This window comes from Barbus barbus (genome assembly GCF_936440315.1).
Source record: "Barbus barbus genome assembly, chromosome: 46".
In the NCBI taxonomy this organism is placed as follows: Eukaryota; Metazoa; Chordata; class Actinopteri; order Cypriniformes; family Cyprinidae; genus Barbus; species Barbus barbus.
The window spans coordinates 22103829-22129844 of record NC_136724.1 but is presented as its reverse complement, the minus strand read 5'-3'; the positions used below and the strand labels follow the sequence as shown (position 1 = coordinate 22129844).

Here is a 26016-nt window from a genome sequence, read left to right as displayed (position 1 = left end):
AGTGGAATGGCTAATGTTATTATGGTTTCAGCACATGTGGGGGGCATTAGGGTAACTGCAGCTTGATTATTTTAACTTTTATTTATAATTTGAAAAGAGTTTGAAATTGAATTGAAGGGGAAAACAGATTTGGTAACCTTTATTAATGCCTTGACAGATTTGGTGACCCTGCTATAAAATGATGCTTTGTGAACAGAAGTCTTCAATGTCCCCAAAAAGCTTTTTATTTTACAGTCACTAAACATTAATAGTACAAAAATAACACAGTGCATGAAATCTAAGGAACAATGCCATAGCAATTAGGCATGCATCATGTCAGGATCATAAAATCTTCTCCAGATGAGTGTGAGATATTGTCAGCCCTCCTCAGGTCTCCATATCTGGGATCTTCAGTTGAGTTTTGAGGTTTTTGTCTAGCAGCATTAAACTCTGTACCGCCAAACTCCTGCAGTCTGCGTCACAATCATTCTCTGCCACATCTGCACATAATAAAACGTTTATGAATAACATATACATACTCAAACACATACAGAGTCAAACAAGCGCTGTCTACCTGCTAGCCAGGCTCTGGTCTCCATCAGGTCATCGCCGAGTTCTGTGAGTAAGTTCTCAGCAGGCATGCTCAGAAACACAGAACAGACAGCAAACATAACACCCCTCCGCACCATCCTACAGTTAAACCAGAGAGAGAGCATTAGATGTAGGCATGAAATATAATGCATCCTAGAACACAAACTTACTGGTCAGTGTGGAAGCGCACGGCCCAAACAAAATCCAGCAGAGCTCGGCCCATCTGAGACACAACCTGAGCAAAAACATCAGTGATTATATGAAGTGTGCATCACTCCTAATAAGGCTGCACCATATGGAAAATAAATCAAATTGTAATTTTTCTGATTCTAAATTGAGGTTTAAAATGCAATTTAAAATTTCAGGTTTGCTGTGCTTGTTTGTAGAGCTGCCAAAATGTTGTGATTATATATCAATATGACTATAAAATAATAATAGATATAAATAATATTATTTCTAAATAAAAATATAAAGATTCAAAATGAAAACAAAATAAGAAATATAACTATTGTAATATTTCACTGTAAAATAAATAGTATTTAATAATAATATAACAAAAATAATAATTTTATTTTACATTATAACGTTAAAATGACAATACTGATATTTATGGCTGTCTTCATTTCTCAGTTTTCAAACTTGCTCTTCTATTTGCATTCATAAAAAAGCTAAATTACTGCATTTATTTCCAAAATGATAACTGCATGCTTATGTGTAACATACTGCAGCATGTTTAATTCTGCATAGATTATGTAATGCATATTGTGTTTGTGTATCTAGTACCGGTGCATTGACGGCCAGGTGCATGAGCAGCCCAAGTGTGTGCAACAGCCTTCCCAGCACCAGATGATCACTCCCCAGAAGGTCAAAGGTCACCTGCGGCCTATAACAAAACATGAAATCAGTGCAATAATGTAATACAAGCTAAAAAAAAATGTGTCCATGCAAACAGACCTGTCATAGCTCCTGAGCAGCGGGAAGAAGAAACATCCAGCGACCGGAGCGTAACGGTTGGGAACGGCTTTAACGGATTGAGTCCCACCCTGAACAAAATGAATTAGACATCAATATTAGACAATTTCATTGTTAACGTGTAAAATGCACCTTTGTGAGGGAGTCTCACTTTGCTAATTCGCCTGGTTTTGCTCTGGATTCGTTTTTCTACGATCTGCCTCCAGTGTGTGATGTCATCACACTGCTCCCGATGCGTCACTGCACTGATTGGCTGAGCTCCAGTGTGCTTATTTGTGATTGGCTCAGACAGTTCCTGGGCAGAGAGAGCAAGGACCTGGAATAGTAGAAGTGATAGATTAGTGATTGAGAAGTCACATGATCCTTCAGAAATGATTCTAATATGCTGATTAGCTGCTCAAGAAAATTTCTGATTATTATCAAGGTTAAAACAGTTGTGCTGCTTCATATTTTGTGGAAAACATGACATTTTTTCAGGATTCTTTAGATTGGTCTGACCTCCAGAATGTCCAGTCTCTGTCTCAAGTTGTAATTGAGAGAGTAGAACTCTGTCGTCCAATACTCTACAACCTACAGAGGAAAAAAAGCAGCAGTAATTGCCATGTGCTTCTATGTAGAGATGAGCGTGTTTGTAATCATCAGTGTGATGTGTCACCGGTTTGACGTCTGTAACAGTGAGGGCCACCATAGCGTTCTGCCGGAGCGTGTGGAAGTGCAGAGTGTTGTATCTGTCCTCCAGGTGGAGCAACACTTTACTGAACTGAACACTCACCTGTGATACACACAAATTATTATGACATATGCAAGAGTTTTAGGCATTAAAATGCTGCTGCTATGACTTCTAACCTCTTGTGTGGCTTTCACGTTCTTCCTAAGAAGAGCTTCTGCCACTTGCAGACTGAGTTCAACCCTTTCAGCATCATCAGACGACATTAATGCTGCAAATAGAGAAGATCTGGTAAATATATATATATATATATATATATATATATATATATATATATATACACACATACACACACACACACACAGTGCCCTCCAAAATTGCTCTGTTGGCTGTGGAGTCAAGACATTTACAAATATGATTAAAAGATGAATATGGGACAAAACTACAGAATGTCACATTTTATTATTGGGTGAAGTCAATCCCTTCAACTGTGTCGAGGCAATCAATGAGTTGTGATGCCTTTGTGGATACATCTTCACAATGTTTCACGCGTAAGAATTCATCATAAAGTGTGTCACACTCTTCATCCCAGGAAGGAATAAAGTGACGACGGAAGCCTCGAGGAATGGAGGTCTTCGCTGCTCTGATAAAAAGGTTGCAGAAGGCTGAGTAGGCACTGTTAAGGTTTTGAGGGTCTGGTTTGGGGAGAGTTGATGTTTCTTTATCAACCATGTTGGCAAACTGTACCCAGTTGGCTTTGCGAAAATTCCAGCGTTTAACAGGCTTGGTTGGGATTGGTTGAATTGGATTCTCTGGGATGATCAGGGAAGGCCTGTGATGAGATTTTGGGAAAGGGTCTAGTATTATGCGATGTGGAGTTGTGCCTTTTATGTTAGTAAACGCAAGATCTGGGTTAGATTTAATATTCCATCTCCCTGAAAGGAAACTCGCTGGTTGCTTAGGGTTAAATAGAAGTTGAAGACCAGCCATTGAGGCCCAATACTCTAGGGCAGCACCATCAGGGTTGGTGGTACTATAACCCCATGTGGTGCTATGGCAGTTGAAATCACCAGAATAGATACAGGGTGTGTCAAAAACAGGAAGAGTGTCTACCTGAAGATGCGATGGAGGTGGCTTGTACACATTTACAACTGTAACTCCTTCAGTATGAATTGCTACCCATGAGGACTGCCTCTGGAACAGGCCCTCTCAACTTTACTGATGACTTAATGTATGATGACAGCAGCAGAATGAATTTGGAAGGGTACAAAACCATCTTGCCTACCAATATTCAAGAAAATGCCACCAGATTCATTGGGAAGTGCTTCATATTGCATCAGGACAATGACCCAAAACACCCTGCCAGTTCAGTCTGGATGAGAGCAAGAGTCTGGTGATGTCTATGGGTCACAGACTCACTGCTGTGATTGTGTGCAAGGGATCTGCAACTAAATAATAGCTTTTAATCTTTTATATCTGCCTTATGTTCAACTGTCCCAATACTTATGCTCACATCAATGAGAGGGATGAACTCTAAAAGTGCTGTTCTTTTTATTTGGTAAAACGGCTAAAAATAAAATGTGACATTCTGTAGTTTTGTCTCATATTCATCTTTTAATCATATTTGCAAATGTCTTGACTCCACAGCCAACAGAGCAATTTTGTCTTTACTGTTCCAATACTTGTGGAGGGCACTGTGTGTGTGTGTGTGTATATATATATATATATATATATATATATATATAAATAATGATAATTAAACTTGTTAAAGAAAACAAAAGAAAAAGTTAAAACTGAGAATATAAAAATGAAAGCTGCTTCAAAATATATTTAAAAAAAAACTATAATAGTAGGTAAATAATACTAAAATAACACTGATTGACTGTAGATCACCTTCCAGACAGTCTCTGACATAACGAGGTGGTGCTGATTTCTTCTTCTCCTGATCAGCTGACATGTCATATGGAGTCAGATCATCATCGCTTAGAGAACAGAGATGTCATTTCAAGAGAAATGTTATTAGCGAGCAACATCACTGAACTTATAGTTCTCATGCGTGTTTATGACAGTGTAGATGTACCTGTCCAGTTCAGAATCACTCCCGCGACCAGCCACAGACTCCGCTGACTGACCTGCTGAACCCTCAGCTTTAGACTCTGGTGGAAGACTGAAACCAGAGTTGTCACATAGAGCTAATTTTCATTTTAAAATAAGTTCAAAATTGCATGTTAAAAAAAAATTAATTACATCAGTCTAATTGTCACATTTTATTATTACAAAATACTGGTAAATATAACCAAACTTTTCCATACATTATAAACACTATAAATATATACTTTAGTTCCGCTCACTTCACAAAAAAATCCTTTAAATTAAAAGGTATTCAGAACAGGAATGAAAAATAATAGTATAAAACAAACTAATTATAGAGGCATTCCTTATAAATAACATTTATTATAAATGCCAAGTCTAAACATTTATTTAAAGTGAATGTGGGAACTGTGCACATATACAAATAAACTTTTATGCTGTATGAATCCAGATGTTTTCCTTGCTTGACATTAATCGCATAATATAAGTTGCTTTGGAATATAAGCTGCAGCATGTTTAATATGATTAAAAAATGTGCTAGAAAATACAGTAAACAAATTACTGATGTGAAGTGTGAATTTTTACCTGGTGGAGGTATCAGGGTGGTGTTGTTCATCATCCTCAACAGATGGAGACTCCATTAATGACTTCAGCTCTCTGATCTCCTCATCTGGCTCATACTGACACATAAAACAGCTTTGTTAGCATTGAAAGAGTCAAAGTTCACAGTTGTAGTAATAGAAATGTGAAAGGCACATCTGAAACTCTTGCTAGTTGCAAATGCAAGATGCTTTCAGGTTTGGTAAGGATCAGTAACAAGAGTAAAGAACAATGTTTAAAGGTCCAAATGGCTCACCTGGAATTTTAATTGTGATCCTGGTGTGTCTAATTTCTGACTAAGACACTCGCCCATGACCATTCCCATCCGACGAATACGCTCAATATTGCTGTCCAGGCGACACTGGACACCTCCCAGCATGCACTGCAGCATCTCTGTTGGACAGAAAACCTCATAATACACCAGAAAACTGCAGCTGTACATCACAAATGCATTTGAATGTATGCGTGTGCATTACCATGTCGTAGTTCTTGTATTTCAGAATGGTGGAGTAGAGCCACACACAGCAGTAGAACTTTACTGACGTACAGCTGCTGTTCCACAGACGTGTGTTTCACGGCACTGCTGTTACACCACACCTGACACACACTCCGAAGGACCTACACACACCAGTTAGGACTTCTCTTAAACAACTTATTTTGCATTACACACAAAAATGACTTTTTAGAACAAATATAGGACTAATACAACAGACCATCATCACACCTGTTTAAGCAGCGTCCTGCGCTCTGAATCCAGAGCCAAATAACCAAGAACAGACTTTAACAACTGAGTCTGAATTTAAGGAGAAAAAGGGAAAGAAAATAGAAGTTAATACTTTTATTCAGCAGCCAAAAACTAAGATATTATATTTTAATAAAGGATTTAAAATTAACATTCTTTTTTATGTAAATTTTTTTGTTGTTGTTTTTGTTAAAAGTTGTTGTTGATATTTGTATCACTACTCACTGGATGCTGGTACTGCTGTAATAACAGTTTATGAGTGAGAACAAACTGAGCTTTCTTATTGGTCACCACCAGGTTTCCCATCAGCCTGGACACAGCAGCCGCCCTGAAACACGCACTAGCGTTAGAGTCGACTAACAACTCATTCATTAAGAATTCATTACCGTTAATTACCCTCCTCTCTTACCCGCTGAGACTGCGTATGAGTCCCGTGATGACACACTCTGTGCATCTTTCTGGAACCTTCTCCAGCAGTCTCTGCGTCACACGTTGCCACAGCGGGTCCACACGGGTCAGGGATGAGAGCCGGGGGGCCAGAGTCTCAAAAATCTGAGCTACACACACACATACACACAGACCCTAATGCAGCAAACAGGTTGCAATCAGTGAAAAAAAAACTACATCAGTAACTTAAAAATGAAACTTACAGCTGTATCCCTGGATACACACTTTTCCCAACACTTGAGCCACAAACCCAAGAGAGCAGTCCTGTCCCGCTATACCAGAGAGATACACATGAGCGAGACCAAAAAAGACAGACGGACACCAAATATGCATTGAATTATGCGGTAGATGCAACAATGCATTAAAATATGCAGTGGTTAATGATCAATTTACATTTGCTGTTGTTATATAACAATGCATTAAAATATGCAATGGTTGCATCGATACATTAAAATTTCTAGTCTTTGCCCTCATACATTAAAATATGCAATTGTTGTAATGATGCATTAAAATCTGCAGTGGTTATTAGATTAGATTAGATTAGATTAGATTAGATTCAATTTTGTCACTGTGCAGAGTACAAGTACAGAGCCAATGAAATGCAGTTAGCATCTAACCAGAAGTGCAAATAACAAGGTTTATAAATAGATTTAAAAAATGTGTATATACATTGTTTTATGACATATAGTGCAAGTTATGAGGTAGATGTGGAGAGACTAGCTCAGTGCAAATGACTGTACATACGATTTAGGTTGCAAGGAAATATAAACAGAAGGTGCATTATAAAGAGAGGTATGTAAGTAGCATATGTATGGCCAATGACCTTCACGGCATCCGGAGGTAGAAATGTGCAAGGGAATGTGCAAATATCAGAAATGTGCAAAATAGCAGGAAATAAAATAACATTGTGAGTGAGGAGTGCAGACAGGTTGTTGAACAGTGCAGTTTTTTTATTATTTTTTATTATTAGGATTCATTCAAATATATGCAGTGGTTGCAAAGGTGCATTAAAATATACAGTGGCTGTAATGACGCATGAAAATATTCTGTGGCTGTTATGATGCATTAAAGAATGCAGAGGTTGTAATTATGCATTAAAACATAATGTGGTTGCAACAATGCATGAAAATATTCTGTGGCTGCAATGATACATCCATAATATATGTAGTTGCAATGCAGTAAAATATGCAGTGATTACAATGATGCAATAAAATGTGAGCAATGATTGCAGTGATGCATTAAAAAAAGTAGTTGCAATGGTTCTGTAAATTATGCAATATCTGCAATGACGCTTTAAAATATTAAGTGGATGCAATGATGCTTTAAGCATGTGCTTTATTCCTTTATTTACAAGTATTTCTACCCTGAACGTGTGTGATACCTCTGAGAGCGTGGCATGTCTTCTCCAGTGTGTCCAGTATGCTGGCGGCCAGCAGTGGGTAGTACTGCTGTGGAAGGAAGGCGTCAGGTGTGTTTGCATGCAGATGGTTGCAAGTAATGGAGGGTAAAGCTGCAAGGTGGCTGATGACGGTCTCTCTTAGCTGAGGAGAGTCTGAACAGGCTCCGCCCACCTCACATCTGGACCACAACAACACCTGGAGACCACCAGCAGAGAGGAACTTCTCCAGTACAGACGCACATTGCTCCAGACCCGCACTCTCTCTGTGGGTAAAAGAGACACAACACATCATTAGTGTAGATAGATAGATAGATAGATAGATAGATAGATAGATAGATAGATAGATATTTCATACCCTGTGGAGCTGATGGTGTCCAGCAGAAGCAGCAGTGTTTGGTCCGGTGGACCCTTGAGGAACATCTCAACCCAGAGCTTCTTGATCTCCTCATCTTCACACCACCTGCTGAACCAGTGCGCGCTCAGCAGCACCTGGACCGCGTGAGTGTAGTGAGGGCGCATGATCTCGCCGTCCTCCAGGTAGCGCGTGACTGCGCGCAGCGCGTGCACGATCTCTGCGGAGTCTCGAGAGGTGGAGAGAGTCCTCAAGCACGAGCCCACCTCGGTACCAGCGGAGCCCATGACGTCACGGAACCGATGCTTGGCTGAAGATTCAGTTTAATGCAGCATCACTTTTGCAACTTAATAAATAAAATATCAGTGCATACATTGTGCAGCTGGACGAAGGCTGGTCATAGCTCCATGTCATATCTGACCCTGGACCACAAAACCAGTCATTAGGGTCCATTTTTGACATTGAAATCTATACCGATTAGATTTTATAGCTGAATAAATAATATTTCCATTGATGTATGGTTTGTTAGGACAGGACAATATTTGGTCGAGATGCAGCTATTTGAATATATGAGGGTGCAAAAAAATCTAAATATTGAGAAAATCACCTTTAAAGTTGTCCAAATGAAGTTCTTAGCCATGCATATTACTAATTAGAAATTACGTTGATATATTTACAGTAGGAAATTTACAAAATATCTTCATGGAACATGATCTTTACTTAATATCCTAATTATTTTTGGCATAAAAGAAAAATCGACAATTTTGACCCAAACAATGTATTTTTGGCTATTGCTATAAATATACCCCAGAGACTTAAGACTGCTTTTGTGCTCCAGGGTCACATAGTCATTTTAAATGAATACGTAAGATGCAGTTGTTGACTTACAGTAACGTATTAGAGCTGCAGAACAGCAAAACCTCATGGGATACCTAGATATACCCTATATGAATATCATAATGTTATGTTTATAGCTATATAGTAAACATACTTGCCGATTTAACTTGGTTATAGTTTTAGTCATGCCGTTATATTAAGTCATGAAATAACAGCCAGCGTCAGTCGTGTTGACATGACTCCACGTGATTGCGCTCTAATATGTGTCCGTGTAGAAGCAGACCTTCAGAACAAAGGTTCCTATCAGTAACTCAGTCACATAATACTTCACTAGATGGCGCTACAGGACACGTAAACCCTCTTAGGATGGTTTTATTTTAGGATATAGTTAATCACTCTTTTATTATCAGCTAATGAAGAATACGTTAATCGATACTTACAAGGGCTTTTATACTTCCCAAAAACTGAATAGTACTTTAAAATATATTCTACATGTGAACAAAGAGCATAAATATTGATATTATTATATTATCAATATAATGAATTAATCACCTACATTAACTGCTATATGCACTACATCATGATGGACAACAGCATTATTTGACTGAATTAAACAGAATACATGTGACTTATGAAATCAAGCAACTGATCAGTATTATTTTAATGTAAACTGTCTGCTAATTCACCTTAATTTAACTTAAATGGACGAGACTTCTGGTGCCATTCCCTTCCAGTTATTTTACTTGTACAAAAACAGCCCATGGTGCTGCTTGATATTGCAAAATTATATTTGTTGTAGCATTGTTTTAATTTATTATCATAATCATAAACACACTGGTTTGTATCAGAAAAGGTTTTACCGTTTATGGCACTTTATTTTGCAAAATAAGGTGGATGACACAGGTAAAGGGTTAACAGGGTTGATTTCAATTATTGCATCAGCTTTTTAAAATGTCTTTAATTTTATTTTCTCATTTCCTTATTTGCATGATTTACTGTACAATCTCAAAAAAAAAAAATAGTATATGGATGTGTAATTTTGTAGTGTTAAGTTGTAGATAAGGCCCAATAGTGTCTCTAATGTTAAGCATAACTTAGTCCAAGTCCAAATATCTATCGGAGTTTATTGGTGACAATTTACACAGACCTAAGACCCTCTTCTGTTACTGATTCTGTGCTCAGTCCCCGTCAACATTTCTCCTGATGCTTCTGTATCACTGCGTAAACAATTCTGTACATTGTTTAGTGAGAAAACCATTCAATGAAGATCTAACCTGCCCTTGGGGAACTCTGTTCAACCTGAGAGATCAAGTGGTCCAGTGCCGTGGAACGATTTTCAACCTGTTTCCTTTGAATCCTGTAAAGGCATTGTTGAACATCTAAGATCAACTTCATCTTCTCAAGATATCATTCCATCTAGATTTCTAAAACAGATTTTCAATACCGTTGGACATGATCTTTTAACTATTTTTAACACTACTGGGGTTGTTCCTGGCTGCCTAAAAACAGCTACAGTAACTCCATTATTAAAGAGGCCCAATCTTGATTTTAATAACTTTAGGCCTATATCAAACTTGCCATTTCTTTCTAAGATGCTTGAGAAAATTGTGTTGACCCAGCTGCAGTCCCATTTGATGTCAAATAACATTCTTGAAAAATTCCAATCGGGTTTTAAGTCTCAACACAGCACGGAAACTGCACTTTTAAAAGTTGTAAATTATATTTGACTAGAAACAGGCTTTAGTGCTTCTAGACTTTGATATGGTTGACCATAATATCTTGATTTCCAGGTTGGTTACAGGGAAAGGTATTGAAATGGTTTCAATCTCTTTTGACAAACAGAAGCTATAGTGTTTCTATTGGCCAACATAGTTCGTCCTCACACCCACTTGCTTGTGGGGTGCCACAGGGCTCAATCCTTGCTCCAGTTTCATTTTCTATATTCATGCTGCCAATGGGTGCTATCTTTGAGAAATATGGATTCTTTATGCGGATGATACTGAGCTGTATTTTCCTTTGCAGCATAAAAGTAAAGAATTCTGTGGAATTGTCTAAACGAATTACAATTATGGTTAATGCAGAATCTTTTAGTGTTAAACGAGAACAAAACCAAAATTATTTTGTTTGGTTCAAAGTCATATGAAGACTATGCCCTTCATTTTGGTCATCTCTCTTACTACTTTACACCCTGTGCTAAAAATCTTGGTGTTCTTTTTGATTGCAACCTGGGTTTTGAGAAACAAATTAGTGCAGTGGTCAAATCAAGTTTCTTCACTTACGGCGTTTATCAAAAATCAAATCTTTACTCTGTAAAACAGTTTGAACAGATTATTCACTTGGTTGTTATATCTCGTTTAGATTACTGTAATTCACTATATTATGGTATAAGTCACTCTTCTATGCGTTTACAGATGGTCCAAAATGAAAAAGATTGGATTACAGACCACATCTCGCCCATTCTTATTTCACTAAACTGGTTACCAGTCAAATCTAGATTTATTTTTAAAATTTTAACTTTTGTTTTTAAATCTCTGCGAAATCAAGCCCCATCATATCTCTCCGAGGCAATCTCTATTTATAAACCAAATATCCCTAAAATCCAGTAATCTTGGTCTCCTCTCTGTTCCTAGATCTAGGTTCCCCTGCAGAGGTGATCGAGCCTTCGCTGTTGCTGGTCCTAGTCTTTGGAACAAATTACCAGCTTCTGTTAGAGCTGTGCCCTTTGCCTGTATTTAAATGCCGGCTTAAAAAACATCTTCTGTCAATAGCTTTTATCTAGCCATGTCAATTGTATTATGTTGTGTTTTGATGTCTCTTATTTGTTTTATTTTAGCTGTATTGTACAGCACTTTGGATCAACTGGTAGTTGTGTGAAAGTGCTTTATAAATGAAAGAAAGAAAGAAGCATAAGGACTTGCATATGCTTCATGTGAAGGCGGCTCGATGCATAAAAAAAAAAATTTCACAAAAGAACTAATTTGCACTTAATTTATTGTTGACTAATTTTATTTTCACTTTTCTTTTAACCTTCATACAATTATTTGAAAATCTATAAGACCCCCGAACAGTAAAAGATACATCTTATGGGGGCATCTTCAAAAGAAAGCAAAATATTCAACAGAAGACAATACTGATATTTTTCATTTATACAGTAACCTTAACAATTAGAGTAAACGTTTTTTTTTACAATTGTATCCTTCTTTACAAGGAGTCCTTTTTGTTTTATTAATATGTAATTTATAACTATTATTGGTCTTTTAAAGTCTAAGTGGCAAGCAGAACTCCTAAGCGGTGAAATGTTGTCTTTGGACACTGAAAATGTGTGTTGACATCTTAAATCATATACAACAGCTGTTTAACATCAGACAGATCAAGAGCAGTAGATTCAGGTCTTCCCTTATTAAGGAATGAGACAGCTGGCGAATTCAAAAGTTTACAGAAGCAGCGTTCCCGCGCTTTAAGGTCCATCAGTGTCATTACAGTAGCTTTAAAACAGCCATACAGACGTGACAGCAGCGGAATCATCTTCAAATGTTCTCCAGCATTGTCTTGTAAGAAAAACTGATAGGACGGGTCTTAAAACCAGAATGTGCGAGGCAGAGAAGAGGGAAAAAAAGAGAACTGCAGCGTGCTTTTCCACAATCCACAAAGAGGAAATGAGAAGGATTAGGTCTAATCTTTCATTTAAACTAATTAAATTCTCCACTGGATTTTCTGGAGGAAAAAAGTGAAAATCAAACATGCTTGTCCCGGATGAGAGGGAAGTAGATCCATAATGGCGCGCTGGAACAGACGAAGAGAGACCGGTCAAGTGGAAGACAAAATTAAACGGAATCTTAATTCCATTTGTCCATAAAAATACGATTCCAAGAACGAAAGATACAAACGTTCTAGATCGATATTTACACCTAATTTCACCAGAGAGAGACAGAAAGAGTTTTAAAAAGCAGAAAGAAGCAAAAGTCCTTTTTCCCGCATGTCTGTTAACGGTTCGATTTCCCTTTAGTGCTTCTTTCTTTTTCCCGCCAACGTTGATAGAACAACTTCACCTCATTTTCTTTCAAACTATTTAAATAGCAAACAATATTATCTCAAAATAAAATTAATCAGAGTGCAATGAACATTTCCAGTGAGATTTAAAGAGTCATCTGTACAGAAAATCAAAGTCTTTTGGAAAGAATCCAGGACAGGAGGCGGCTGACGAATATCCTCAGCAAGAAATCGTACAGGACCGAAAACCTTACCCACAATGCAACACTGCAAACTCCCTTGGTGGGCGTCGGCCTCCCTTGATCCTTTGCGTTCCGCATCATTGCAATAAATAAGAATTTAAAGAAAAAACTCGTTTACGAGCTAATCGTATGCACACGCTCAACCCTCAGGTCAGCAAATGTCCCTCACATGGGCTAACGGTGTGACTGCTTACCAGACTTACTGGTAAAACAAACTAGTTTCTTTCACTGAAATTCAATCTATGAATTGTGAACACATACACAGAGGGAATGGGCGCCTCAATCCCAAAAAACAGGGAAGTCACAGGTACCGGGCCAGACAGGGCCGTTCTCTCTCACTCACACACACACTCATTCAACTAACAGTGCTCTGAATTATTAAATTATTTGATCAAAATAATGATTGGATTCTTCACATCATTTGCAAGTCTGCTCTTTATGCCTCTCGCATCCCGTTTCAGTTCATAAAGCAGGTAGGGTCGTCGCAATGGTGATTATTTGACCTCCAGGATAGAGGGGTTAGACTCCATGATGGCGACGATTATGCGGTCGATGTAGTCCTGCAGGCGGAAGTTGATCTCCTCCTGTTTGTGGATGGCCTCCATCAGCTGTACACAAATACATTATCACAAAGTGTTCATATTAATAGCATAGATAAGCATAACAATGTGATATAGACCTCAGTGCGGGAGACGTTGTTGATCTCGGCGGCGAGTGACTCTGAGAGAGACTCTGTAAAAAGACTCTTTGCCCCCTGGATGCTCAGATTAATGATCTGACCGTTCAGCTCGTCGTTCTGCTCCTTCAGACTGCGGTTATCCTGCACACAGAGAGAGAACCACAACATAGATATTTGACCTGTTTTACCAGTTTGAGTCTTGGTTGTTATCTGTTCAGTCTATGTTGACTCATTTGAGTTTGTTTACCTGTTTGAGACTTCTGGGTTTGTGTTTACCAGTTTGAGCCTGATTTTATCAGTCTTTGTTAACCAGTTCAAATCTTGGGTCAGTCTTAACCTGTTTTTAAGTCTGTGTTGACTAATTGATGAACACAGTCTTTTAACAGTTTGAGTCTTTTGGGCTTGTGTTTACCAGTCTGAGTCTTGGGTGTGTAGTTATCTATTTGTTTGAGTCTGGGTTTACTAATTTTAATCTGTTTACCGGTGTGCGTTATTTTTGTTTGTGTTTAGCAGTTTGAGTTCTGCATCAGTCTTAACCTGTTTTTTTTTTTTTTTTTTAGTACGTGTTTTCCAATTACAGTCTGTGTTTACCAGTTTGAGTGTGTTTAGTAGTCTGAGTTTACCAGTCGTTGGTCAGTCTTTACCTGTTTTTTAGTCTGTGTTGAATAATTTGAGTCGGTTTAACTGTTTGAGTCTTTTGGGTTTGTGTTTACCAGTCTGTTTAGCAGTTTGAGTCATGCATCAGTCTTTACCTGTTTTTTTAGTATGTGTTGACTAATTAGCCAACAAAGTCTGTTTGTGTTTACCAGTTTGAGCCTGTGTTAACCAGTCTGAGTTTATCAGTTTGAGTCCTGGGTTGGTCTTTACCCGTCTTTTAGGTTTGCGTTTACCAGTTTGAGTCTGGTCTTTACCAGTCTAAGTTAACCAGTTTGAGTCTATTTACCTCTTTGGGTCTTGGGTCAGTCTTTACCAGTTTTTTAGTCTGTGTGGATTAATTTGAGTCTGTGTACCTGGTTTTAAGTCTATGTTGACCATTCTGAGTCTGTGTTTACCAGTTTGAGTCTTTGGGGTTTATGTTTACCCGTTTTAAGACTTAGTTGACTTATTTGTATGAATCTGAGTCTCGGATCAGTCTTTACCTGTTTTTATGTAAGTCTTTGTTGACATTTAAGTCTCTGTTTAAGTTTGTTACCTGTTTGGATCAGTATTTACCCATTTAAGTCTGTGTTTACCAGTGTGAGTCCATGTTGACCAGTTTGAGTCCACATTTAAGTCCGTTTTAAACAGTTTGGGCCTGTGGTTTACCTTTTTGTGTTTACCTGTTTTATTAAGAGTTCACCTTTTTTTGTATGTGTAAACCATTTTGAGTCAGTTTACCTGTTTAAATCTTTTGGGCCTGTAGTTGTCTGTTTTTAGTCTGTTGACCAGTCTGATTCTGCATTTAAGTCTGTTTTTTTTAGGCAGTTTTTACCAAACTTTTTTTTTGTTTTTTTTTTAAGTCTTTGTTTGCGTGTTTTTCTTGTTTGAAATTGTGTTTTACCATTTTGAGTCTGTTTTTAAGCCTATTTAAGTCTGTGCTTCAGTCGGTGTTGACCAGTTTAAGTCAGTTCCTACCAGTTTGAGTGCGTATGTACCTGTTTGAGTCTGCGTATCTCCTGCTCCAGTTCGTTCTCTCTCATGTGAGTGTTGTATTCCTGCAGGCCGGAGCTGGACGATCGGCCTCTTCTTGCTTCAGTCTCCAACTTAAACAGCTGCAGGTGTTCCAGCTGCTTTCTTAAGTCCTCTATCAACTACACACACAGAGAAGCCATTAACAGCCATGGCTGTGATGAACAACCATGTGACAGCACCTATAAAGACAAACAAAAGACATCTCACCCCCTGAGTGCACTCCTTCTCTTTCTGGTTTGTGTGACGGTCATGGCTCAGTTTGTCGGCCATTTTCCTGCGAGATTCGATTTCTTCGTTCAGTCGATCTGTGACGTCGTCTACCTCATCCTGAAGTTTCCTCTTTTCCTGAAAAAAAATTACTCCATCTTAGAAATCGTTTGGACTTTATTTTGGACATTCAGCAACAAAAAAAAAGAAAAAAGTGACTAAAACAACGAATCAAAATCATGTAAAAACAGGTTTGATGGTCATTAACTCTTCTTAATTCACTCAGCATTGGTAGATGTGACAAACAGGTCATGTTAGACCTCTGTATGTGATCTACAGACGTGTATGAGATTCTGCATGTGTTGGTACCTCTTCCAGTCTCTCGATGTTGGCTCTCAGACAGGGAACACATGACCTCAGCTCACTGTTCTCTTCATCCAACTGATGCAACCTGAACACACGCAGGCACACAGACAAAAATGCACCATGATATTTTCTTTTGGGGCAGAGCACACAGTGAAAACATTCAAACACAATACTGGGTGAGAGAAAACAAAAGTCATGTTAACACAGCCGGATTATATTAAACATCGAGCCAAGTAATCTCAGAGCTACTTCAAACCAAACCAATCAAATTTAATTTATGCTGTTCTCCACTAGATGGCAAACATCCTCACGCAGAAGAGTTGGACCAATAAAGCCGTCTTGAATTTGTTCAGCTGTAGGGTTATTTTAAATATACTGTTTATCAACATTTTGAATTGGCTTTTATTTTTATATTTCCAGTTTATGTTTTAGTAATGTTATAGTTTTTTTTTTAATATTTTTTTTATATGTACCTTCAATTTACTTTTATTTCAACTTTAGTTTTATTAAATTTATTACTTTAACTAAACTTACTTTATTTCACTTAGTTGAAAAAGCAACATTTCAAAATATTTTTTTTGCTTTTATATTTAAATTCTATGCTTTTATATTTCAGCTTAGTGTAAATTAAAAACATGTTATTTATTATTATAATTTTTTTTTTTTTTTTTTTTACATTTTATTAGTTTTAGTTAACAATAACAATACTAGAATCATCTAGGAATATATGAACAGTGAGAACCAGTGTTTGTTGCATGTGATGCATATGTCTTCATATTTCTCTACTATTATAAGACTCTGAAGAGACATTACCTGAGCTAATGACTTTCTCAGGAGGACCGCTAATAAAATTACACCTCCCCAAATGTGCTTAACAGCATGTGGCGCAAGACTTATGAAATACACAGTCGATGAACAGGCAAGTCTCTGAATTCATTTGATCTTGTAAATGTTTGGCAATTTAAATATTGTTTTTTGCAATAAAACTGAATGTAACATGATATACCTGGATAATATAAATGAAGATTTATCCAAATTAAAAGAAAAAGATAATCTTGGAATCATCAGTTAAAATGGGTCATATATTACTAACCTGTAACATTTTGCTGTATGCTTTATATTCCCAATATAAAGCTAATATTGCATATTAAAAACCTAGAAAATTGAATATAATAAATATTTTTCTGGGACATATAAAAAAATGTAATCTTAATTATTTATTTAGAATTATTTAAATTAGAAATTATTTATCATTTTTGTGGCAGGAAAAGTGCGAATCTAGCAGAAAAAAATCTTGTTGTTAAACCCTGATAAGTCTGTTGCAATTTTGTCCAAACTAGATATAAATAAAACATGTTGTTGGTGATGTATTGTCCGCCCTCACCTGGCCTGGAGGTTCTCGATCTCCAGGTCTCTCTCTCGCTGGAGTTTGTTCAGAGCATCTCTGTGTTTACGTGTGTGCGCGAGTAAGTTCTCCTCCGAATGCAGCTCCTGCTCCTTCAGCTGTTCCTCCAGAGCGTTTGCGCGGTGGACGAGAGTGAGGTTCTCCTGCCGCAGGCGTGCATGCTGCTCTTCGCTCTCCAACGAGTCCTTCTCCAGCTCACACACGCGCTTCTCCAACAGCAACACCTGCGGGACAGACACAGCCTTCATTCCTCATGCAAATCACTCGTGCATTCACAAAACATCAGTTATTGAACTGAATTCAATTAACATTGAACTGACTTAAATTCAAATTCTGCTGCGATTATTGAACTTGTCTCATATTTGCAGCATCATTATTGATTGTTATTTTCCTGTTTATTACTGTGAAACAATCTGTTCTGTATATAGTATATAAACAATCTGTTCTGTTCGATATATAAAAGTGGAAAAAATATTGTAGCATGGTAATATTAACATTTTAAACTACTTTTTGCCATTTGATGACAAAACTAACAACCTAATCCACATCAAATGCACCATTTGAACTAGTGACAAAATTTCCATATTAGTTTCTGAACCTTGTCTGTGATGTCACGATCCGCAAGGTCCAAAATGTCTCGAGTCAGATCTCCCATGACATCCAGTGTGCCAGACTGCTGCAAGTGTCTGAAAAACACACAAACATTTCAACATGTTCCCTGCTGAACCGTAAACCAGCTTGAATTTCCATGTTTGTCCAGCCTGTTTTTTTATTCTTGCTGGTGGACCAGCAAACTTGATGTTCCTCCTAGGTCTTGCTTTCTAAACATTCTTGACTGAAGATACATTTACTTGCAATATTTACAAGATATTTAGTCTTGTTAATTTTGCAAGCAAAATTACATAAGATGTAAGTCTTGTTTTCTGAAAAATTAATCAAAACTTGAAAAAGCATCCAAAATGACACGAAACACCACAAAAGGTCTCCATTGTCATTTTGTACTTAAAAACTAGTATTTGGTGCATTGAGAGGGAGGATCTCACCTTGCTGCTTTCTTACTGGACAGCCTCTTGCTGGAACTATAAAAAAAAAAAAAAAAGAGAGAAAAAACAGGAAACCAGTCAGGAAGAGAGAGCAGGAAAAGAGGAGAAACTCTCTTTCCATCCACGACCTGTGAACCGCAGGTCAAAAAACACCCAGCGAAGCGCGTTTGGGGCAGTCAGCTCTTTCTCAGGGTGAAGGCTGAATCAATGCTCTTCTTTCAATGGTAATGACCTCACGGCACACGGATATAAACACACTGTATTTATGGAGGTGTAACATGGATGCGTGAAAAGAGATTCTGTTCCTGTTGCGCAAGTCTGAACCCAGAGAAACGCTTTGTCCATTCTATTCAGTCAAAAAACAGACCCTCATCAATGTTCCCTACTGACACTTAAGACAAGCCAGGATTTTCCATGATCTTTTAAGATGTTATCACAATTTAAGGTTGGAGAAATTGTGTTTCCAAATTTAGGAAAAGGCTCTTTGACTTTCTTGGTTTTGGAAAAACTGACCAACGCAACATAACATTTAAGATTTTATGCAAACTAAGGTAGAATGTTAGCACAATGTTGTACACTTCTTAAAGGTACAGTATAACGCAAGTCATTCCAAACCCGTAGATTTTAACTTTATGACTTTTATGCTTCTAGACCTTATGACTTTTATGCTATATTTCAAGTCTTCTAAACATGATAGACCAAATAAGACCAAAACTTTACTGAAAAACAGCCCAATTCACCATAGCTCTCAAATCTCAATTGTGAAATCTACACATCCATTGATCAATGAATGCTGTCGTTCAATGGAAGAGAGCCAAGAAATATGTTTTTTTTTTGTTTTTTTTTGGTGTTGTACAGAAGAAGAAAGTCGTATAGGTAAGCAAATGAAGATTTTGAGTAGGGATGGGTACCGAAACTCGGTATTAAATCGGTCTCGGGGCTAAATTATGAAAGACCGGAGTATCGATAAGCTCTGACGTTATCGGTACTTCTGTCGGTATTGGAGAAATTAAGAAAACACACATACATTTATTGTTGCTCTCTCTCTCTCTCTCTCTCTCTCTCTCTCTATATATATATATATATGTCGCCAGCTGTTTTTATGTGCAATAATATTCAAACATTTGTCTATGATGCATTTTTATGCGCAATTCAGAAGCCAGATCGCGCTCACGCGGAGCTTCAGCACACGCAACATGAAAGTCCTGTTTAATTATGATAGAAGAGAGAACCAACTATTCAAACATCTGCTCACACTTTAGGCCTGTGGCTGTTATATTAAGCTAAGTATTTATTTTTTTTTTTTTCGATTTTGGCTTCCAAGGATTATAGCCGCATTTCTCCCTTCCCTTCATAGCGGCGCGGATTCGTTCCTCCGAACCAAAACTTATCTGAATCAGCTCAATCATTGATTGTTATAAAATGCCGTCTTTACTGTTGCTACATTGCAGGGCATATTTGATAGTAAAACGTTGAAAGTGCAATCTGAACAAGTGATGCTGTTCAGGCTGAAATGTGTGTGCGCGCGTGTGCCTGCGCTGCGGCGTGCTCCAAAACGGACAAGCAAAGTACACTTTGAGCTTCGGGCGCGTCGAAATAACACACAAAAATATGCCAAAAAAATACACACACAATGTGTCAAAATGGCCGGTTATGAGAGTCTTCACTTTTATGTTTTAAGTGGACGAGAACAGTTGGGAGAAAATCCGATGCGTGTCAGTATATTGTCTTAAAGTGTCAGACTGGAGCTTGAGCCATCAATGTTAATCAAAGAACAAAATGCAAAGAGAAAATCATCCACAGCTCTTAATCTGAACAACGTTATAGCTTTAATAAACATAAATCTATCAGTACATACAGTGAAAACTATGCAGTGCTCATTTACATTTGATTACTTTTGTAACTATTACTTACCTGAACATTAATATTAGTAGACCTTCATGGAAAAATGAAAGCACTGTTTATTTCATTTCGTTTGTGTGTTTGTTTTATTGTATTTGTCAGTTTGTTTTACTTTGTTTCTTTGTTCATGTTGTTACTGTATCTTATCTTATGTATATAAAACACTAAAAATACCTGCGCACTGGTGCATTTACAAATTGATGAAGTGCAGGCATTTTTAGTGTTTTATATACATAAGATACTGTAAGAATATGAACAAAGAAACAAAGTAAAACAAAAAGTACCGATAAGAATACCGTTAAAGTACCGGATCGATAAGCAGTATCGATAAGAGTAGTAATACCGTTAAAACCTTAACGATACCCATCCCTAATTTTGAGTGAACTGTCTCTTTAAGAAACTTGTTTACCTGTGAGTTCTAAGCTATCAACACTGTTTTACTTGTATTTATATTATGTAGCCTGTATTATATTGGTAAAATTTATCTCAAAAGCACTTAAAGACTATTGTGCATGCATCAAATACACACACAACACACACTACACCACAGCATCTACAGCAGAGCATCTATTTTCACCACAAACTTCACCTACAGAATGTACAGATGCCTTCACATCAAAACCAACACGAGTCATGCAACACTGTACAGATGTCTGCATGTTCATGAAGCACTCACATGCAGATGGTGAGTGTGTGTGTGTGTACACAGTGGTCAAATTCAACACACACACACGCGGGGGAGGCGTGCACATGCTGCAGGCGCGTTACCTATTCATCTCTAGAAACTGTAGTCGCGTGGACAGATCCTCCAGACGACTGATCTGCTTATGACAGTGAGTGCAGAAAAACTCCAGCGCCTCCGACTGAAGGAAACTCTGGAAACTAGCAGGAAAAGAACTGGGGCTGAGGAGACCAGAGGAGAGGAGAGGATACAATGGGGAAAATGAGGGGAAAATTAAAGAGCAGAGGAGAAATAAGCAGAGGAAAAGAGAAATGAACAGAGGAGAAATAAGCAGCGGGAAAGATGAGCAGAGAGGAAAAATAAGGAGAGAGGAGAAGACAGAAAAAATGAGTAGGAAAGAGGAGAAATTATGAGAAATTGGTGAAGGAAGGGAGAAATGAGGAAAGAAGAAAAGATACAACAGAAGAAATCAGTATGCGAGAGGAGAAATTAGAAATGGTTAGATAAGAGGAGAAATAAACAAGAGAGAGACGAGGAGAAATAAGGAGAAAAGAGCAGAGAAGAAATGAGCAGAGGTGAGGAGAAATCAGTAGAATAGAGGAGAAACGAGGAGAAACCAGTAGAATAGAGGACAAACAAGGAGAAATGAGTAGAGATGAAGAGAAATGAAGAGAGAAGATATGACAGGAGAAAGGAGTAGAACATAAATCAGTAGAAATGATCAGAGGAGTGTCGATATAAGCAGGGGAGTACAGAAATGACAAGATACAAGAGGTGACATTAGTAGAAGATAAACAAGAAAAAATGAGCAGAGGAGAAATCAGGAGAGAGGAGAAATAAATACAAAAATAAATCAGAAGAAATGAATAGAGGAGAGGAGAAATTAGGAGAGAGGAGAAGATATAATGGGAGATATGAGTAGAGGAGAAAAGGATGAGAGGAGGGAGGGAGAGAACGGGGAACATTCAATTGAGAAAGTGAAGGACGGAGGAGGATCTACACAGAGGTGAGCACTACAGTGCAGGATTAACGCAGCAGGAGGAGTGTGTGTGTTTATTTCAACAGGTTTGAGAGTGTGTTGTGTTTCCATGCTCTCTTCTCTAGTGTGTAGGTGTGTGCTGGAGCGCATACGCCTCACATCACCAGCAGTGCAGTTAAACAATAACCACAACAACTCGACCTTTACTCGCTGATCATAACACCTCACTAGAGAATTAATAGAGCAGTCAGCAGGACATCATGGCGGTTTCTCTTTTACCACATACACACACTGCTCAGAGGGATCATAACATCTCAAACAGTCTTACAGACACACGCACGTTTTGTTTTGTCTATCACACACAGTTTATAAATGAGACTATCATCTGTGGTCAGGAAGTCGCTCTACAAGGTCTCATTATGCACATGACCTTCGGTGCTGCACTGACTCACTTTCTCTTTCTCACTGTGTGGTATCTAGAAATAGTGTATTTCTATTTGTGCCAAGCCGCTCATTCAGTACAGCCCAGATAAACATTTACAGTGTCTATGTTTATACTTCTCAGGATAAGTTTAGCTCAGGATAAAGAATAATGGCACACTGTGTTCTATATATGGAGTGTATAAGCTATACAATACTTAAGCAGTGTGAGAATGTTTTTATCCGCTATTTGTAGGATGTTTGTTGTGTGTTACCTAGGCGATAGCAGCATCAGTGGGCGGGGCAGTGGGCTGTCTGGGTGTGGCTCTGTAGTTCCCTCCTCCTCTGGTCCCACCCCTCCATCCACCTGATTGGCCAGCAGCAGGTCTGAAGTGTTGTTACTCTCACCGAAATCCTCAAAGTGCTCCTCCTCTCCTCCAATCACGGCCACGAGGGTGTGGCCATTCAAATCAGAGCCCAATGTGAACCTATAACAGAAACACATGGAATATAATTGGTTATCAACCCACTGATTGGGTTAATTAAATGGTGTTGAAAATACCAGGCTAATATAATAATTTTCTTTTTAGTATGGTTTCTATAATTGAAACAATGGTGAACGATTGTAGCAAATTAATACATTAAAATGCATTTTTAGTTTTGTGGCCATAAATCTAAAAATGAATCCCAAAAGTTTGGAGATTTTTAAATGTTTTTAAAAAGTCTCTATGCTCTATAGGGGGTCCATTTATTTGATCAAAAACACAGTAAAAACAATGATATTGTAGAATATTTTTACTATTTAAAATAACTACTTCTATTTTAATGCATTTTAAAATTTAAAGGGGTCATATGATGCGATTTCAAGTTTTCCTTTCTCTTTGGAGAGTTACAAGCTGTTTGTGCATAGATAAGATCCCTAAAGTTGCAAAGACTAAAGTCTCAAACCCAAAGAGATATTCTTTATAAAAGTTAAGACTCGACCACGCCTTCTTAAAACGGCTCATTAAAACACGCCCCCACTTGTCTACGTCACGATGTGGAAATATTTGCGTAACGCCGCCCAAATGTTCACGCAAAGAAAGAAGGCGTGGTTTCAGTAACCGCAGTAGTGTTGATAAAGGCATATCAGCGAGACGCTGTGTGTTTCTAGGCGAAAGCAAAAGCACTATATTTGGCCTTCCGAAAGTAGATGCAATTAGGAATCATAGGTTAAGATTATTTACAACACAACAGCACAACCCAAATGTTCGAATTTGTGCAACACATTTTATGGATGACAGTTTCATGAACCCAGTAGAGTACAAGGCTGGCTTTGCACGAAGGCTATTTCTTCAAAAAAAAGAAAAAAAAGTCAATTCTGACTTTGCTATGACAATCTGGAGCTTCTGAATCAGCATTTTGTTATTAGTTAAAGTATTTGCTATTGACTGTTCAAATGCGGAGTTTTGGGCGTAAAGCATCGTGTGCGTGTGTGTGTGTGTGTGTGTGTGTGAGGGGAACAGGGTCACATCACAGCGGAGTGTTCAGCCCATCAGAAATAGTCTTAACCGCGGCTTGTGTACTGCAAATACATAAGAGCATCATCACTGTCTGTCACGCGACTGATAAAACTAACTTAAAAGCTGAGGCTTGCGATTATGGTAAGGGGCGTTACATTTCCGACGCGTGCTTGTGGTGTTCGGCCAATCACAATGCAATGGGTCAGTTGTCCAATCAGAGCAGACTGCAAGGAAGGAGGGGCTTTGTAGAAAACAATGCGTTTGAGAGAGGCGGGGCATAGAGGAACTACAATAATGTACAGTATTTAAAAAATAATGTGTTTTTGAACATTAAATCATGTCAACATATTCTGTTACACCAAATACACAAAATAATGATCTTTAAAATAGCATCATATGGTCATATCTTTAATTTATTCCTGCGCTCAAAGCTGAATTTTCAGCATTATAACTCCACTCCAACCATATTAATATGCTGCTCAAGAAACATTTACTATTATTTTCAGTGCTGAAAACAGTTTCATATTTTTGTGGAAACTGATCATTTTTTTTTTTTTTTTTGGAACAAAGTTCAAAAGAACAGCATTTATTTGAAATAGAAATCTTTTGTAACGTTACAAATTACTTTACTGCCACTTTTGATCAATTTAATGCATCCTTGCTAAATAAAAGTATTAATTTTTTTGAACAAGTATATATTGTTTTAATATTTATCATATTTATAGTCTCTCTGATAGCTTTACAATTTCAACCGATTGATTGTTTGATCAAAGTCTGCTCTTTTTTATTCTTACTATAAAAATATGAAACCACTTCCTTAAAAAACAACATCCTTGTGTTTTTGTGTGTGAGGCAAAACTTGAACAGTTTGTCTTGAGGATGATAATCTGATAATTCACTTTAATCTCTCAGCAGCCCTAAAAACGTCTGAAGAATTCCAGTTAGATGAAACAAAGAACAGCACAAAACCTAAACAACCCACACAAAAACGGCACAATGTCAGTGCTTTCAGAAGTGCTCGTGAAGATGAACAGACTCAAAGTAAGGCAGTGATCATGAGCAGGTCACGTGAAAACTAAACATTAATAATGAAAAACATCACAAAAGTTTCAGTTTATTAACCGCTGATTGGATCACTGGTTTCCTGACAGACAGACCAGTGTATGTGCTTGATTGGTGAACTCCGTGACCACGCTTTTAAAGTACTTTTAATGCATTAATTACATTACCGCTCAAAAGTTAGGGTCAGAAGTTTTGTTTTGTTCTTTTGAACTTTTTATACATCAAAAAATCATTCAAAATGTATCACAGTTTCCACACGATTTCCTCAACGATTTTCAACAATTTTCTTGAGCAGCAAATCAGCATATCAGAATGATTTCTGAAGGATCATGTGACACTGAAGACTGGAGTAATGATGCTGGAAATTCAGCTTTGTCATAACAGAAATAAAATACATCTTAAAATATATTCAAATACAAAAAAGTTATTTTAAAATCACAACATTTCAAAATATTACTGTATTTTATTGTTTATCTCAAATAAATGCAGCCTTGGTGAGAATTCTTTCAAAAGCATTAACAAATTGAACCGATGATCACAAACATTTGAACGGTGTAAAAGAAGGACAAACTAAGACCTAAGTATTTACATACACATGATAAAAAAAAAAAAAGAAAACTGTTACCGATTAAACCTATTTCTATTGTCGCATTATATTAGACATAACAAAAACACACGAAACCCTCAAATACTCACCCTCGTTTCACTAGAACACTGCGGTTGGTCACACAAAGCATGTGTGAAGGTGGCGACCTCATCTTAAAGCGATTCGGCCTTTCTTTGGCGATCCGGAGCAACTGGGCACACAGCGTGTCACACAGTGCAAACCAAACTCCCACGACCGATAATAAACACTGCTTACTCAGAACGAACTAGCCTAAACTAGCTTTACATGAGGTAACAAGTAGAGTTTAATCTGCCAGACATTTGTGACTCTGTAAATCTGAATCAATCTCCTGTGCCAGCAAAGTTACATATGCTTAAACCGTACAGCTGGGTGGTGATGTGTGTGCGTCTTAATCTGATTTAGAGCTCAGTAACGGTGACCCAGTGTGTGTGTGCTGGCATGCTCTATAATCAGTTTAATCTCCGTATGCATGAACTTATGTTGTCCAACTGACACACAAAACATATATTGAAAAGAAACACTTTACATTGATAATGCAACAAAATTGACTACCTTGAAACC

The 26016-nt window shown here is 37.7% G+C and overlaps 2 protein-coding genes across 10 annotated transcripts in view; both read right to left on the bottom strand.

Annotated features, from left to right (window-relative positions):
- Positions 1 to 73: 73 nt before the first annotated feature.
- On the bottom strand, positions 74 to 8946 carry LOC306865133 (telomere length regulation protein TEL2 homolog). 9 transcript variants are annotated; one of them, XM_079409525.1, is made up of 21 exons: positions 8729 to 8945; positions 7844 to 8150; positions 7471 to 7751; positions 6293 to 6361; positions 6052 to 6199; positions 5868 to 5970; positions 5625 to 5693; positions 5377 to 5518; positions 5157 to 5293; positions 4886 to 4980; positions 4290 to 4376; positions 4103 to 4191; positions 2389 to 2480; positions 2198 to 2314; positions 2041 to 2112; positions 1694 to 1858; positions 1525 to 1613; positions 1354 to 1453; positions 741 to 805; positions 554 to 669; positions 74 to 479 (listed from the first exon to the last, which is right to left on the bottom strand). In XM_079409525.1, the coding sequence occupies exons 1-21, from the start codon at positions 8763 to 8765 to the stop codon at positions 367 to 369; spliced, it is 2493 nt and encodes an 830-aa protein (XP_079265651.1). In that variant the 5' UTR covers positions 8766 to 8945; the 3' UTR covers positions 74 to 366. The 9 variants fall into 9 exon arrangements, with proteins under 9 accessions (XP_079265651.1, XP_079265652.1, XP_079265656.1 ...); XM_079409526.1 differs by having other exon boundaries at positions 114 to 479; positions 7453 to 7751; positions 7844 to 8262; positions 8832 to 8946; XM_079409530.1 differs by having other exon boundaries at positions 114 to 479; positions 8832 to 8946.
- Positions 8947 to 11652: 2706 nt separating this feature from the next.
- The window catches only part of LOC306864702 (rab11 family-interacting protein 3-like), a 31314-nt gene continuing 16950 nt past the window's right edge, over positions 11653 to 26016 (bottom strand). Inside the window, exons 5-13 of the mRNA XM_079408864.1 lie at positions 22539 to 22751; positions 18281 to 18316; positions 17836 to 17923; positions 17217 to 17461; positions 15836 to 15917; positions 15467 to 15604; positions 15223 to 15378; positions 13589 to 13729; positions 11653 to 13517 (exon numbers count right to left, since the gene is read on the bottom strand). Of these exons, the coding sequence (XP_079264990.1) occupies positions 13404 to 13517; positions 13589 to 13729; positions 15223 to 15378; positions 15467 to 15604; positions 15836 to 15917; positions 17217 to 17461; positions 17836 to 17923; positions 18281 to 18316; positions 22539 to 22751 (1213 nt within the window). The 3' untranslated portion in view covers positions 11653 to 13403. The remainder of the gene's footprint in view (positions 13518 to 13588; positions 13730 to 15222; positions 15379 to 15466; positions 15605 to 15835; positions 15918 to 17216; positions 17462 to 17835; positions 17924 to 18280; positions 18317 to 22538; positions 22752 to 26016) is intronic.